The sequence below is a fragment of the Pinus tabuliformis genome, chromosome Q, assembly GCF_031772625.1.
Source record: "Pinus tabuliformis cultivar Carrire ecotype Pingquan chromosome Q, CPIR1, whole genome shotgun sequence".
NCBI lineage: Eukaryota > Viridiplantae > Streptophyta > Pinopsida > Pinales > Pinaceae > Pinus > Pinus tabuliformis.
This window is the reverse complement of record NC_142296.1, coordinates 1,359,092,547-1,359,109,603: the sequence shown is the minus strand read 5'-3', so window position 1 is coordinate 1,359,109,603 and position 17,057 is coordinate 1,359,092,547. Positions and strand designations below refer to the sequence as shown.

The following is a 17,057-nucleotide window of genomic DNA, read 5'->3' as shown; positions in this document are numbered from 1 at the left end:
AACGATGCTTGGACTCACCAACATCCCTTCAGATTAAGGGGGGGAATGTTGACACCTAATCATTAGGATTGGGTGAATAACTGAAATTGATGTAAATAAATAATAAAGAATATGAATAGTCACCAAGAGATGAAATGAACAGTCTCTACCTCATGTATATAATAAAGACCAACCTGAATGAATATCAATGAATTGTTTTGAGGAGTTACCTCCTGGTCTGACATTTCCAAATAATTTCTTTCATGAGATCTACTCGAACAAATGATCTTGATGTATTCAGACAAATACAACAAAACTATGTTGAATTCCCTTTTCAACCTCATTTCAACTGGATCATCATTGATCCTATCTGTGATCAATGATGAATTCTCTCATAAATCAACTATGATCCACCTTTAATCAAAGTTTCGACAATCAAATCTCTGCTGAGAAATCCGTCATATGCTAACTCCACTACAAGATTTTATCATGCATATTTCCTTCACAAAACAAATCATTTATCACACCAGTTATATCCCGAAACTAAGGCTTTTATCCTTCAGAAAAACTTCTTCACTCAATTAGAAATCATGTACAAAAATTCATTTAAACAGAGATTGGTCTCATTCCATTATGGTCACACAGGGACAATTCTGAACACAATAAAACCCTCCTTTCATTCATAACAATATTTACATAAGTTCAGAACATCTCGTGTTCTGTCTACTCTTCTTTAGGCCTGATTTATGTTTAGACCTAATTTAGTCCTCTCTTTCTTAATTCTCTGTCCCTCATGCCTTTAAGGCTTACAAAAAGTTTTTGGAACCATTTTTGGTTCAGATCCATAGTTTTCTCAACAAAATCCTAAATATCTCCTAAATCTATTTTTGACTCAACTAATTTCCTAAGGATTCTCTCTAATCCTAAAAATCATGAAACCATTTCCTAATCTAAATATTTATAATATTGCAAAATCTCTCAATCCTCACTAATTCCTCATGTTCTCCTATATTCGAGAACATTTACAAATATCCTATCAATGATTCAAAAACATTAAAATTATATTAATTTAATCTTTTTGGGAACCAACTCCCTTTAAACACGAGACCCTCTATCCTACTAAATACAATAGTTTTTCCCTGAGCTGGATGCTTCTGCATCATAAGACCATATCCAATACAGTTGATTTGGAGCAAACAGGGGAGGGTGAAGAAAAAAATAATGATGAATATGCATTTCCAATAGCTATCAAAGACGATAAACATGAAATTAATGACATGATTTCCCCATTAAGGGATAGGAAGAAACAAAAGCAATCTGAAATTTTTATAGTGGTCTTGATAAAGAAGCTGCATTGTATTGCATTCAAGCCATTTAAAGTACAATTCCCAGTTCAGAGGCAGTTAAATTGCCACAAATTATAGGATTACTACCCAAGTTACCACTTCAATCTCATCTTCTTCAGACAACTTGTTTTCCAGTTACCAACTGTTTGAAATGGCTAAGTAGTGCACCCAGTGCGCCAACCTTTCTGCCTTCCATTGTAGAGATGTTGATAAAGGATCACGGCGTAACACAAACTAGTCTTACATCAAATTCATAAAAGGATAGGCCTATTACTTCATCCTCTACTCAGACTCAAGATACTTATTTGCTAAGAAATTCAACTAACATGCCCCAGAGTAAACCACCGGATTCATCATAACAAATTTTCACTTCAGCTGATAGTGTTTTTTCGGAAGTTCATAATGTTGAACCTTTGGGTTCATCATCATCTTCTGTAGAAAATGAGGTATTAGCCCAGAGCTGTGGTGTAACAAAGCCCGTGGCGGTCTTAGCTACTGATGACATCAAACACTCAATGACATGCCCAACTGTTTAAGCTCAGTCAGTGCCAATTGTTGATATAGTTTCAACGCGTGCCTCTGTTTCTGCTCCAAAACTGGGATTAAAAATTATCATGCTTTCTATCCAAATAATTTATGGTCTCCAAAAATAGAGAATGCACAAATTCAGAGATCATTCATCAGATCTTTACCGAGAAACCAAATCTGTCTCCAGCCATTCATTCAAGCCTTCCAGGTGACCAACTTATGGGCCTCTTTGTCAAGGTTGCTAATAGGAAGAACAGGTTCAATAGCACCACGATTTTCGCGGTTCCTGACGGAGATTTCAAAGCCCCTAATGACATTACCTTCTTGCCAGACAATAACACCAAGCATTTTCAGGTCTACAAGTGCATGCTCAGCGAAGCATCCAACGTATTCCGCACAATGCTTTTTGAGAAGTCCTTCAAAGAACTTGCAGAAGGATTTGTGGAGATCCCCAATAGAAAACATTCGACATTTGTATCAGTGATGCAATTCATCTCTACAGGTCGTCTGCAATATTGTCATGTCGACAATGCTTATGCCATTTTCGAAGCTGCCGACTTCTATGGCTTGCATTCTTTGAAGAAGGTCTGCGAGTACTTTATTTCCCGTGAACTCATGATCGTAGAGAGTGTTGCATATGTCTATGAATTTGTTGAGAAGTATAATTCGAAACTGTCGATGCACGTATGCATGATTTTCATTTTGGAGTATCATGATCAGGTTCGATCCTTGCCTTGGTATCGAACTCTGATGGAGAGGATAATCCCAAAGATCCGCCTATGGTTGCCCATGATAATTATCGAGCCACTCGCGATCTTTGATACGTAGGCGTGCAATTGCATGATGGTCGCCACCATCGTCATGTAAAAACAAGTTTTCAATTGATTGATCGTTAGTACCAAAAAAAAATGTTGCTCTTTACAGACAAAATGTTGTTCACTGTGACAGAATGCCATAAACGTCCACCGTACCATCCAATTCCGACAGCCACAGAACTATTCGACAACAATGGTCAAACAACGATTATTTTCGTGGAATATTCGATGTATACGACCATCCGCATTCCGACTCTGTCGTTTCGTGGGACATTTATGCCATTGGCGTGAGGAATATATATATATATATATATTAAAAAATACATATTATTATTATTTAAAAAAGTGTGAAAAAGACTTAGTTTTAAAGACACTCTTACCAATGAATTATACCTGCTGAGGTACCAGTGACAAATTACATATATCGAAATGAAAAAACACAAGGTGAAGAAAATTGTCAGTAATAAAGTTTTGAAGAAAAACTTTTGAAGGGAGAGGCAATGTTACGAATATAATTTATATAAAAATAAAAATAAAAATGAATGAATAACAATCATAAATTAATGAATGATTAGTTAATGAAGAGACATGTCTCTAAAAGACATGACCATCCTTGAAGGGCACCTGCCTAGGTATGTAAGTAGGTCCTCATTGTAACATTCATCATCTTTGTATATTTCATATTATGAATAAAATATTATTTACAAATACCTTTGTGTATTTTACATTTAAAGCACAAACACTCTTAAGTTGTATTGCTTCATCTAATACCACACACAATCACTTGTCTTATCAATAAACCATCAATCTTATTCACCTAATATCATTAAAAAAACTGATTAAAGAAACTTCCTATTCTTAGAGAAGACAATAAGTCATGTGAAGGACACAAAAAGGTAATTAGACTTCCTATATTTCAATTTTTCATGTGGTTGACACTAGAAATCTCTTATATTTGTGACCAACTTTTAAATTTGTTAGAAACTACACCTTATGTACGTGCTTTCATTTTTACATTGCTTTTGCCCATGCACATGTTCTCACTTTTGTCAAGCACACCATAATTTCGGTATCTATACCTAGACTAAATCCTAACTTTTCAAACACAACCTTAAAGGCAACTCTTGCATGGCCCTTCACAAATCAATCTTACCCATCACAAACTCAATCTGATCTCTAATATGTTCCCACCTATTACAAATCATGGAACCTTGATATCTCTATATGTAACCTATGTGATCACTGTTTGTACCTAACATTTTTGTCTATCATAAATATCCTCTCACATTCTAGTAGTCCCACACCCCTTTTCAACAAATGTACTACTTTGTGCAACCCTACTCTTGCACTTGTGACTTCACTCAATACTCATGCTTGTGACATTCCTATGCTATCATTTATAAATTTGCAATGACTCAACAATGTCGATTCATTTACATGGTTTGTGCTTCAACATGCATACACTCCACCTTTACTTTGCAAATATGTAATGTTTCTACCCTTAATGTTTGTGATAATGATCTCAAATCCGCTCACCACCATTATCCCTTTCGTATTTTGGACTCTACAAAATGCATGCATTGTTGTTCTACATAATGCCTTAGTTCTCATACAACACTTGAACCTTCAATTTCTCTTGATGTTAACTTAAGTATCTTACAAATATAAATTTTGTTTTACTTTGTTTTTCTATTTTTCAAAATAAATAGATATACTGACTTTTATCCACTAAAAAACCATGTATTTCATCATTATAATTTGATCTAAAAAAAAATGTACTTAACCAAACCAATTTAGTTGGCTTGCCTTTCTCTTTGTTTAATGTTTGACTTGTTGTGAACAATCCTTTGATCCATGTCTAATCAATATAGAGCTTAGGCCCCTTCTTTACTTTCTTCTTGACTTCTCTTCACATTGGTTCTAATACCATGTTAGAAAACCATACGAGCACATCAACAATAAATGCAAACGACAATAGGATAAAAGAGAAAGACATACATGGTTCATTCTTCAATATGGTAGTTTTTTATACGGATATATAGGAAACAATATTCCATACCAAAATCTCATATAACCAATTTACTAGTTAAACATAACCACCCTATTAATAAATTATCTTAATATCACATGACTTAAATACCTTAAGTCACTTTATTATATCACATTATAAATCATATGACCATTAGAATATGCTAACTTTTTAAGTATGAAAATATATTTAAATTATCACATTATTAAATTCCTAATATTAAATCATATGCTAAGTCTAACAATAATTTTAGTGTATGTCCAATAGTTTATTTAAATTTATCACAACATTAGGAAGTCCACTCACCATATATCATGATTCACCTCCACTCTACAAAGGCGTGAAAAGATAGTGTAAATCTTCATGGCTCTACTTTGGAGATTAGTAATAACCATTGGTAAGATAGAGGACAAAATTCCCATTTCATTTAAATGCTAGCTAAATCTGACTTCCTATTTATAATGACTCTACTTTGGAGGTTAGTGATAACCATTGGTAAGATAGATGGTTGACAAAATTCTCATTTCATCTAAATGCTAGCTAAATCTAACTTCCTATCGATAATGGCTCTACTTTGAAGGCTAGTAATAACCATTGGTAAGATAGATGGTTGACAAAATTTCCATTTCATCTAAATGTCAGCTAAAGTTGACTTCCTATTGATAACATTAGACATGTTGTTGAAGGACTATGTTGAAACCCAATCGCAGTTTGAAAACTCAAAAAAAATTAACAGAACTCCTTACAAGAATTTGACACCACATCCTAAAAAGCAAGTGTCCCTTTAAAGCATCTCATCCTCTTATTTTTAACTACGATTGTACCTTCATCACTTGTCAATCTTGAAGACTAGAGAGATTAAAATACCAACCCATATAATTGACAAAGAAAGAAAGTCAACAAAAATCTTATGCAACTCATAAAATGAAACATGGCCCTTTGTTTCTTTAAAATAAATTTAGATAGTTTTGCTATACTCAACAAGTTTGTTTTTAAATGAATACTAATTACAATTGCAATAAATTTGTAGTTTGTACCTTACTAAAATTTAAATTCATAATAAATTGTCTAACTCTTATCATATATTTAATACATTTCTAGCGAAAAATCAATATCTTTTTACAGCTAGAAGGTTTGTGACATTCTCTTAACGATAAATCATCTCCAATTTTTTAGTCGCCAGAAAACTTGTGCGAAAGAACGGAACAACTAAACAACTTATAAGGACATACCCTCCTCTTAACTTAAACAAAATATTAATTATTAATTTCCAATATTGTAAGTTTGCCATCTTCATGCTAAAAAAAAACAATGTCCCATAAATGGGCAATCTACACTTTTTCAAAAATAACATAATAACACTTAAAATAAATTATATAACTATGTTAAAAATGTTCAAAAACAAAATTCAGTTTGATGCTTCAAATGCCTCTATAAACCATAATTTATATTTTTTCAAGTCAACAAATAACACAAATTAAAATTAATATTATTAATATTAAAATTAATATTATTAACCATATTAAGTATGTTAATAAATATTAAAATTAATATTATAAACTATATTAAGTATGTTAATACAAATATTTGATTCAACACTCTAAATCTTCTCAACCTTTCATCTATTTAATTGTATAATATTTTTGAACTTGTCCCTATGGTTGTAACTAGATTTTACCTCCACCTTAAAAATGATGTTGGATCCTATGAGGCCGAGCTGAATTTTAGCATTTGTCATTCAAATTATTTATTTTTTAATATTTTAAAAATATCTTTGATTATATCTTTTTAATGAAAGTTTGAACATTAAGAAATGCAGAGTTACTTAGGCTTTTGCCCATACATGCTTTGTGCAGTTCCATTGATTAAAATGTAAATAAATCTATATTCACCCCGTGCCCTAAGCACAACTATTTGAAATTAAATTTCACATTGCATGAACTAAGCACGACTATTTGAAATTAGCTTTAACATTGCCTGCACTAAGCAAAACTATTTGAAATTAACTTCTCACGTTACATGAACTAAGCACAACTATTTGAAATTTAGTACAATAGTCCGGACAAAGGAAAAAAAGGTTGGTTGAAACACAACCTAATGCATGCAATACTATTTTGTAGAGGGCAAATTGTCAAAACAAGTGTGGCGCTAACGGACGTGTGCAGGATCACTGATTCAAGGCAACTCCATTCACGGTAGAGATTATTCCATACATGGCTTATGTCTTACATTTGCATTGGAACACACATATTTAACTTTATGATTATCTGTTACACTATAGTATTATTCGAATCGATGGATATTACCATAATTTATGAATATTTTGTATACAAAGTATTTATATACTGTTACAGGGCAAATATTAAGCACCATGCAATAAACCAACAATGCTTTACCTAGTATACATAGCCAATATAATAGAAAAAGTTGAGATAGTGATGCCATAAACTTATTCTTCTAAACCTTGCTCATCACGTAGTAATATCACTAAAATGTGCGTGCATACATGTTTACCAAGTAAATGAGCTCTAATTGTGAGTCGGGAGCAGTTGGTAGTTCTGGTGGATGTCAAGTTAAAAAATAGCATAGGAGAAAGCTTGTGAGATTGAAGGCCCTAACTTAGAACCGTTGTCAAGGAAGCGAGCTTATTGGAAAAGGTCAAAGAGGGGTTGAGCTTACCTTGTTAGAGCCCGTGTTGAGGTATGATTTAAGACTTCATCCTATAACATTCCTTGCCCAAAGGACACATGTTAATGGAAGTGATGAACCCAATACTGAGTGCGTTGGGGCCTCTTAATTCCTTTTTATCTTTTGTGCCAACTTAAAGGACTAGGATATTAAAGAGTCTCATTAAGCCTTGCAAATTCGTTCTTATAGTCAATTATTGTAAATATATAACAACATCAATAAACCATGCCCCCTTGGAATTTTCTTGTTAGACAACTAATCCTTGGGATTAAGGTTGGGTTAGTTTGTGTTAGGGTGATTGGTTAATAGAGTCCAAGAAGACCTAGACGCTGATTCAACGGTTTCTTGTATGTATTAATATGTACACATTGTACATCATTCATTAATATACATTTGAGTTTGGTTTCCAATTTTGTTGTCTTACAATGGTATCAAAGCACTGGTTCGAGGAGTATCAGAGCACAATTTATCTGCTCTTGAAATGGAGTAAGTCACTAGTTTTGTGACCATGAATGTCTGCGCTCCTGAGGACGGATGGTGCTAGTTTGAATATTGAAGGAGTCGCGACTATCGAGGACCAAGAGAGCCTGAGTTAATTGCATATATTTTGGTGCAGGGTTACCCCCACACATACCCACAATATGCATTAATATGCATCCACACTTCTGTCCCAGGTATCTAACTCTGCAATGGAGTCAAAGCTTCAATATACATGAATGGTTAAGGCCCTACATAACAGTTCCTTTATCGGAACTCAATCACCCCACCAAAACCTCCTATCGGGACTTAAACTAGTCCTCAAGCCTTCGTTTATGACTTTGGTTTAAGCCTTCCATTACTTCCTTATCAGAACTTGAAACCACCTCACAACCTTTATAAACCCTTAATCACATTTATATAACTTTTCCTCTTTAAACCTTGGTTAATATATATGTTTATCGCATAAATGCTTTATCGGCACTTTTTCTTATAAAACCCATTAACAAAGAAAAATGCCCGCAAACATACCTTCTTTCCGCATTCCGTACGGCTTCGGCACAGATTCCGAGGCTGTACCTCTATCGCAATCGGCTATCGACTCTTCATGGGTCACATATGCCTCATCACCCCTTTATTCCCGATACGCGACTATCAGAACGCATATATATATATATATATATATATGGGATTTCATTAAAACTCCGCTCTGAAACCCTTTATTCAGATTTCAAATCCCATGCACCCGCATATAATAAATCATCGGATCCGCGTTCTTCCTCCGCACTCTCCGAACTCCACTTCCTCAATCGCCAACTAGCGCTTTATCGCTATCGGCACATCGACGTTCCCATTGACCGCCAACCCTAACTCCTCCGATTGCGATTTAGCGATCCAATCGTGATCGTTGATCTGATTCATGATTCGACGGTTGAGATTTATTCGTGCGATCACATTTCGCTAACCCTCCAGGCCAGATCCTTTCACTTCAAAGTGTCGATCTTACAGAGACGATATGGTATAAAACCTCGCCTATAAATGCTTCAAATCTGGAACTCGATTCCGACTAAATTTTCACTCCTTTTTTAGTGTAAATTGAGTTTTCCACTTGCCGTCCAAAATTACATGATTAACTCTGCCAATGTGATATTCTGTCTGCTCTTTAGCGACGTCATCTGGATTGTTGATCCTCGAGATCTAACGGTTGTTGAGCGTCGAACTTCACTTCTTTGTTCTTCCTTTTTCACTTAGTTTTTGCGTTAGACTTCAGTTCTTCTGTGGTTTGCTCCTCCTCAGCCTTCTTGTTGTTTTATTGCGCAAATCCCCCTGAGCTTTACTCCTTTGTGAATCTCACTTCGCTTCCACCTCAGAGTTTCACTCTTTTCCCCAATTTGATTCAATATTCTCTGTGGTTCCGGTTTTTCCAAAGGATCCTGTTCTTTGCTGTTCCGCTGCTCAACACTTTCTGAGTTTAACTCCTCAAACTCTCAACTTCGCTATCTCTCCAGAACTTCGCTCTGCTGCTTCAATTGGACTCGATGATCCATTACGATTCTTCTGAATCGTTCTCCTCTCTCTGCGTGTTCTTCACTAGAACTCTGCCTGCAATCATAATTACAGAACCTACGAATTCACCAATTACATGTAATTCAAACATTCAATATAATTTCACACATTCACACAGTCCAGAATAGACTTCTATATATATAAATATGAACAAAGATTACAAAATGAGACTCTCTGTCTCTCACAGGCCTGATTTTTCAACTATCAGTGCCCTCTCTCCTTTTGAGTCTGCCCGTAGGCTTACATATATCCAGCATTGGTTCTGTTGAACTAATTCTGGGGTAAATCCTAAACTGACTCCTAAATCTCTTGTCCACTTCTACTTCCATTAATTCCTAAAGTCTCTCTCTTGTCCCTCCAATCATGAACTGTTTTAAGAGTCTTGATTGACTTTGGACTCTTGTCATTTATTCCCACTCATGTTCTCATTTATTTGAGAGCACTTACAATTTCTTCCATTATCTAATTAATTCCTATTCTATGCTCAAAAGCCTAATATTACATTAATTTATCACTTAGGAATCCAACTTCCTAAAAATACATGACCCCTCTATGTCTACTTAATTACAATGATTTTCTCTTGGGTGAATGCTCTTGCATCAAACTCCCAAAGTAGAAAATATTCATGATCTCCTGATCATGTGTCTTTTGGTCTTGTCTTCCTGGATCCCACACTTTGTTTTGTAACTGTCAACATGCTTTGTTCTCTTGTTGCTGCTGTACTTCTGCTGTCTTTTGCTCCATTTTCTTCTTCTTGTCAATCAGGTTCAAACTCTGATTGATCTTGCTTCCTATTGCTATCATTTTTCTCCATTTGAATTGTTTCATCATCAGCTCTCACATTTCTTCAATCTCTGTCTCCAGTACATCTTTGGACTGGTCCATTTTTTGCTTCATATTTCTGCCTCCTCTTTGTTTCAGGTTGTTGTTGCCCACTAGTTCTTCAATCTGCTGCTGGTTTACTTTTTTTTCTTCATTTGCTCTTGTTCCAATTGCTTTGCTTACTTTGAATTCTATTTTGCTTGCTCCAACTTTTGGTTTGCTTGCTATGACTTCTACATTGACTCTTGCTTTGCTTGTTGTGCTTACCGCCTCCCTATCATCCTTACCCTCTTTCATGATTGAATCATGACTGTTCAACACTTTCTCCAACAAATTAACTTCTCTATTCCATGGATTGATTTCTTCCATAGACTCTTCTTTCACCTTTATTTGGCTATTCACTTGTGCCAAATCTCCTCCAACAATGGCAACAAAACCTGCACTCACAAAACACTTGTTAAAATAAAAAACATAAGGCTGCTGTGCCTTATCTCCCTTTGGCAACAATTCATTTTGCTGCTCTATTTCTTTCTCTTTTGTCAGCACATCAGTATGCTGTTCTGAATTCTGAAAAGAATTCATGAGACTATCCATTAGTCTCTCTTCCATACTATCTATGCTAATGATGTTTTCCTGCCCTTGTCCACTGTAGTGAACTCCTTCTCTTGCAGTGTCAATCTGCTGAACTTTCATATCCATTTCATTTTCCTTGTGACTGTCATTCATGACAATTCTTTTGTCTTCCCTTTTCAACAGTCTATTTTGAACATCTATTCTCTGTCTTTCCAACTCCCTTCTTTGAAAATCTAATTTTCTATATAACTCAACAATTTTAATTGGAGTAGATTTTGGAAATTTCACACAGTTCTCCATATGTTATGGATAGATCATCAAATGTCCTTTCTCCCTTTGCTAAGTCTTTTTCATAGACTTCTTCTTCCTTCTTAACATCCTTCAGTAGATGTCCCTCTTTTTCCTTGACTATCTCAACAACTTCCACGGCTATTTCCATTGTGCCTATCATCATGGTGGATTGATGATCCTGTACTATGTTTTCAGCTAACATAGTCTCCTCTTCAAGTCTGCCTTCAGTCTCTTGCTGTTTATCTACCCCAAGAGCTATCCTTGTCTCACCATCTTCACTAATATTCTCCTGCATTTGTTTTGCATCCATAGACAAACTATCAATCTTAAAAACAATAGACTCTATGGTCCCACTTGATGGTTCAACCATCATATCTTCTTGTTGTTCTAAATCCTTCATATGATTAAGAAATTCTTCGATGGTCTCCTCTTCAATCTCCTCAAGCCCTTCACTTTGTTGCTTGATATCTTCCTCCAACTGCATTTGAGACCTATCTATCTCATCTTCTTCCAAAACAAAATTTAGATTCTGCTGGTCTTCTTTCTTCTTCATGACAATATCAACAAATTGTCCTTCTTTACATGTTTCACCTGCAAACATACACAAATTGTCAGTTTTAAAACCATGTGACCCTTTGGCCTCACTTGAAGTTTCAGTCTTCAAGTCTTCATTCTCTCCCAGAATTTCTCCCTGTTTTGGTTCATAAATGGACTCTTCCATTCCCAACTCAACTTCGTTGAGTTTTTCCATCAGCCACTTTACTTGCTTTTGCTGTAGCCTTCTCTGTATCTCTTGCCATTCCACTGGCTTATTCTTCAAGACCCAACCTAGTCTCTGGCTTTCCTCAAGCATTCTTCTTAATGCATCGAGTTGTTCTTTTAACTCTGCAATCTCTTTGTCAATTTCTGTTTGACTCATCCTCTTGCTATCTGCTTTGGCATCCTTCTTCTCATATCTTTTGTTGTGGCTTCTTTCTGAACCTCTGCTATGACTATCAGTAGTCATCTTCTTCTCTTCTTTCTTCATGAGCTCCTCATTTATCTGCAACAAGCCTTTGCTACAGTTAGTCCTCCTTGCTGCAATCTTACCTCACTAAGCTCTCCTCACTTAGTCTTTTGGTAAGCATGGTCCTTTATCTCGAATCTCCTCTCGAGCAACACCTTTGCTCCTTCTAGGCTTCTGCAATCTCTTACTCTCTCTTGAGAACAACTCAGATGTCCTCTCTGTCTAATCTCTTGTTGGATTCTTCAGGTTCACTGCCACTTCTCTATCATAGTGTTTTCCTTACTCTGTCTTCAAGAACTCATCTGGTTTTCCTCTCACAACTTCTCTTGCTGTCACTTGTGCATTAGTATAAAAAACACATATTCTCAATTTAAAACAGAACATATTACCTCACCTTCAAGATCTCAGCATGATCGTGTTTCACCATTCCACCTGTGCTTTGAATGGATTGCCCTCTGTTTTGTTTCCAAGTCTTCTTTCCTTCAGAACTTGCATTAAGCAATCTTGCTTTCTCTTTCCTCTGTTCCTGTCTACTCCAAGCCTCTACTGGAACTGCTATAGTCTTCCAAGAACTTCAAAAGTTCCCCTTACAGTCTTTTGCTGTATTCTTTATCATTCATCAATTAACTTATGCACATGACCTTCTTCTGTGTGCAAACTTCCTTTCGTAGAAATCTTTCCTCGCTCTGATTTCAAACCTGCTCTAATACCATTAATGGTGCAGGGTTACCCCTGCACATACCCACAGTATGCATTAATATGCATCCACACTTCTGTCCCAGGTATCTAACTCTGTAATGGAGTCAAATCTTCAATATACATGAATGGTTAAAGCCCTACATAACAGTTCATTTATCGAAACTCAATCACCCCGCCAAAACCTCCTATCGAGACTTAAACTAGTCCTCAAGCCTTCATTTATGACTTTGGTTTAAAGCCTTCCATTAACCTTCCCTATCGGAACTTGAAACCACCTCACAACCTTTATAAACCCTTAATCACATATATATAACTTTTCCTCTTTAAACCTTGGTTAATATATATGTTTATCGCATAAATGCTTTATCGGCGCTTTTTCTTATAAAACCCATTAACAAAGAAAAATGCCTGCAAACATACCTTCTTTCTGCCTTCCGTACGGCTTCGGCATAGATTTTGAGGCTATACCTCTATTGCAATCGGCTATCGGCTCTTCATGGGTCACATATGCCTCATCGCCCCTTTATTCCTGATACGCAACTATCGGAACGCATATATTTATCTATGGGATTTCATTAAAACTCCGCTCCGAAACCCTTTATTCGGATTTCAAATCCCATGCACCCGCATATAATAAATCATTGGATCCACCTTCTTCCTCCGCGCTCTCCGAACTCCACTTCCCCGATCGCTGACTAGCGCTTTATCGCTATCGGTGCATCGGCATTCCCATTGACTGCCAGCCCTAACTCCTCCGATTGCGATTTAGCGATCCAATCGCGACCGTCGATCTGATTCATGATCCGACGGTTGAGATTTATTCGCGCGATCGCATTTCGCTAACCCTCCAGGCCAGATCCTTTCACTTCAAAGCGCCGATCTTACAGACCCGATATGGTATAAAACCTCGCCTATAAATGCTTCAAATCCGGAACTCGATTCCGACTAAGTTTTCACTCATTTTTTAGTGTAAATCGAGTTTTCCACTTGCGGCCCAAAATTACATGATTAACTCCGCCGATGTGATATTCTGTCTGCTCTTTAGCGACGTCATCTGGACCGTTGATCCTCGAGATCTAACGGTTGCTGAGCGTCGAACTTCACTTCTCTGTTCTTCCTTTTTCACTTAGTTTTTGCGCTAGACTTTAGTTCTTCTGTGGTTTGCTCCTCTTCGGCCTTCTTGCTGTTTTATTGCACGAATCCTCATGAGCTTTACTGCTTTGTGAATCTCACTTCGCTTCCACCTCAGAGCTTCACTCTTTTCCCCAATTTGATTCAATATTCTCTGTGGTTCCGGTTTTTCCAAAGGATCCCGTTCTTCGCTGTTCCGCTGCTCAACACTTTCTGAGTTTAACTCCTCAAACTCTCAACTTCGCTATCTCGCCAGAACTCCACTCCGCTGCTTCAATTGGACTCGATGATCCATTACAATTCTTTTGAATCGTTCTCCTCTCTCTGCATGTTCTTCACCAGAACTCTGCTTGCAATCATAATTACAGAACCTACGAATTCACCAATTACATGTAATTCAAACATTCAATATAATTTCACACATTCACACAGTTTGGAATAGACTTCTATATATATAAATATGAACAACGATTACAGGATGAGACTCTCCGTCTCTCACAGGCCTGATTTTTCAACTATCAGTGGCCTCTCTCCTTTTGAGTTTGCCCATAGGCTTACATATATCCAGCATTGGTTCTGTTGAACTAATTCTGAGGTAAATCCTAAACTGACTCCTAAATCTTCTGTCCACTTCTACTTCCATTAATTCCTAAAGTCTCTCTCTTGTCCCTCGAATCATGAACTGTTCTAAGAGTCCTAATTGACTTTGGACTCTTGTCATTTATTCCCACTCATGTTCTCATTTATTTGAGAGCACTTACAATTTCTTCCATTATCTAATTAATTCCTATTCTATGCTCAAAAGCCTAATATTACATTAATTTATCACTCAGGAATCCAACTTCCTAAAAATACATGACCCCCCTATGTCTACTTAATTACAATGATTTTCTCTTGGGTGAATGCTCCCGCATCATATTTCCACGGTGTAAGTTTGAATGCTTGGAGCAGCATGGTGTCATACTTAGCAAATAGATGATTTGAAACTATCATTGCAGTTTTAATAAAAGCATCGATCAAAGGGTACCAAATGAAATACAAAAAAACTTTTGGAAGAGTTACGCTTTGTGCAAAATCGCCTTGGGATTTTGGCGGAAAGATGTTGTGCGAACTCGCCGTGGAATTTTGGTAGACATCACTGCATTTAACTTGGCAAGAGAAGTGATCCACCTGCGAATTCAGATCTGGATTTTTTGGTAAACTACATCTGTGTGCAAAATTGTTTGTTTGGCATTATTCAATAATAGTCCTGATTGTGTTAAGGAGAAATTTGAGAGATTTGATCGAGGTTTGAAGAGAATTATGGGAATTGCGCCTGACAGATTGTGATAGTTGTTGATTTTCTGGCTCTTGTTTTCTCACTATGTTTACAATTATGTATGCATGAGATTACTATTGAAAGCCGAATGGTTTCGCTTGTAAAGATCGATTGCTGATCTATTTTAGAATTTGATCGGATTTTCAGAATGTTGATTTGGCAGTGATCTTTTGTGTTGTTTTAAACTTTGACTGATATTCAATCGGTATGTGTTGTGAGAGTTTGATCAAGCCAAGGCAGGTTCAATATTGAATGCATCCCGCACCCTTGACTACAGTTTGGCACACTGCTGATCGATCGATCCCGTAGTGGATGTTGTGACTACTGTATTTTTTATTTGCTTAGCAACCTAGTGGGGTGAATCATGCTGCACATGTTTGAGGATTTATCATAGATAGTGTCGCCATTCAACTGCCCTTCCACCCTCTACAACATATAGTGATCTGCCTGAAAGTTGAACTAGAAATTGAAAATGTTTGATCTAGTTGCTGCATTGGCATCATTGTCTAGAAATCATTGTGGTCTGTAGCAGAGAATATTTATCGTCTGAAGAAAAATAGGATGGCCAACCAGTAAAGTACAGGTACTTAATCATATCATATGTTTATGGAAAAGCGTTTTCAAGAAAGATTTAAAAAAACAAAATAAAATGTGGTGGACATTTTAAAAATGTTTGGCAGTGATTTATTAAAGAGTGAAAACAATAAAAGAAAATTCAAGGAATACATTTTTACAAGTTGTTTCCAGAGATGAAAGGTGCAAGAAGTTGGACAAGCGGATATGTATGACCAGTGGTTCTAACAAACTAGAGTCAAGGGGGCCTTCTCGGTAAGTTTGCAAGATAACTTCGTTGCTCAAGAGTGTTGCAATTTTGGTGATAGGCGACTAAAAGGTTTTAGCACAATAGTGATTTGAGTTAGAGTATTAGGGATGCATGTATGCATAATAAGATTGAAATTTTGAGGAAGGCATTGCGGTTAGCAAAAGTTCATACAATATTTGGTATCTTGAAGGTCACAAGTTCAAATCTTTGTGGAAACAATTTTGGAAGTTGTTAAGACGACATAATTTTTGCAATAGTTTCACTTTTATCAGAACATTGTTAATCTTACATTGTGAATTTGTTTGTATTGGGTGCATTTTCGGTGGTAGCTGACACCCTTTTCAAAGTTGATTACAAGTTTTCTCTAATAGGAAGCTGGAAAAAAATGGCTAAACGCATTGATTTGTTAGAGTTATTAAGTAGTTATTAGAGTTATTAATGTCGTTTATAGTTCATAAAGTGTCCAAATCAGCAAAAACGTCTTGTCTGACATTAGAAATTATTTGCAAAATTCACAAGAGAAGATCGATTTTTTTCAACTTGAATCCCAATTCCAACGAGATGAACCACATGAATTACAAAAGAAGAATTTTGAACCTGTTCTTGTTCAGAACAACAATTTGTTTGAGCCTGATCATCAATTAGAGAATGATCAGAGTAATGAAGTGATTTCAAAAGCAAATTGGATGCAGTTGAAAGTCTAGATGTGAACCCTACTATAAGAGCTTGGGAAGAAATGACACATAACAAAAACATAACTGATTAGGGGTATAACAAGGATGTCGTGGATGTATCTTTTTATATTCCTGATTTTTCTAAACCTATACAATTTCGAAGTGTTGTATTTCTAGATGGTGTTGTTCCAGAACAAGTTGATCGATGCCAACATTGTGACAGAGTTGGACATGTGAAAGATTAATGTTTTGATCTTCACCCGTGTGAGCACTGTGGAAGGCGAAATCACCA

At 36.2% G+C, this 17,057-nt stretch overlaps 1 protein-coding gene across 1 annotated transcript; it reads left to right on the top strand.

The window, feature by feature from the left end:
* The first annotated feature begins 1,961 nt into the window (after positions 1–1,961).
* Positions 1,962–2,681, top strand: LOC149224967 (ARM REPEAT PROTEIN INTERACTING WITH ABF2-like). Its single transcript, XM_089388319.1, has one exon. It carries the CDS (start codon positions 1,962–1,964, stop codon positions 2,679–2,681), a length of 720 nt encoding a protein of 239 aa, XP_089244445.1.
* The last annotated feature ends 14,376 nt before the right edge of the window (positions 2,682–17,057 follow it).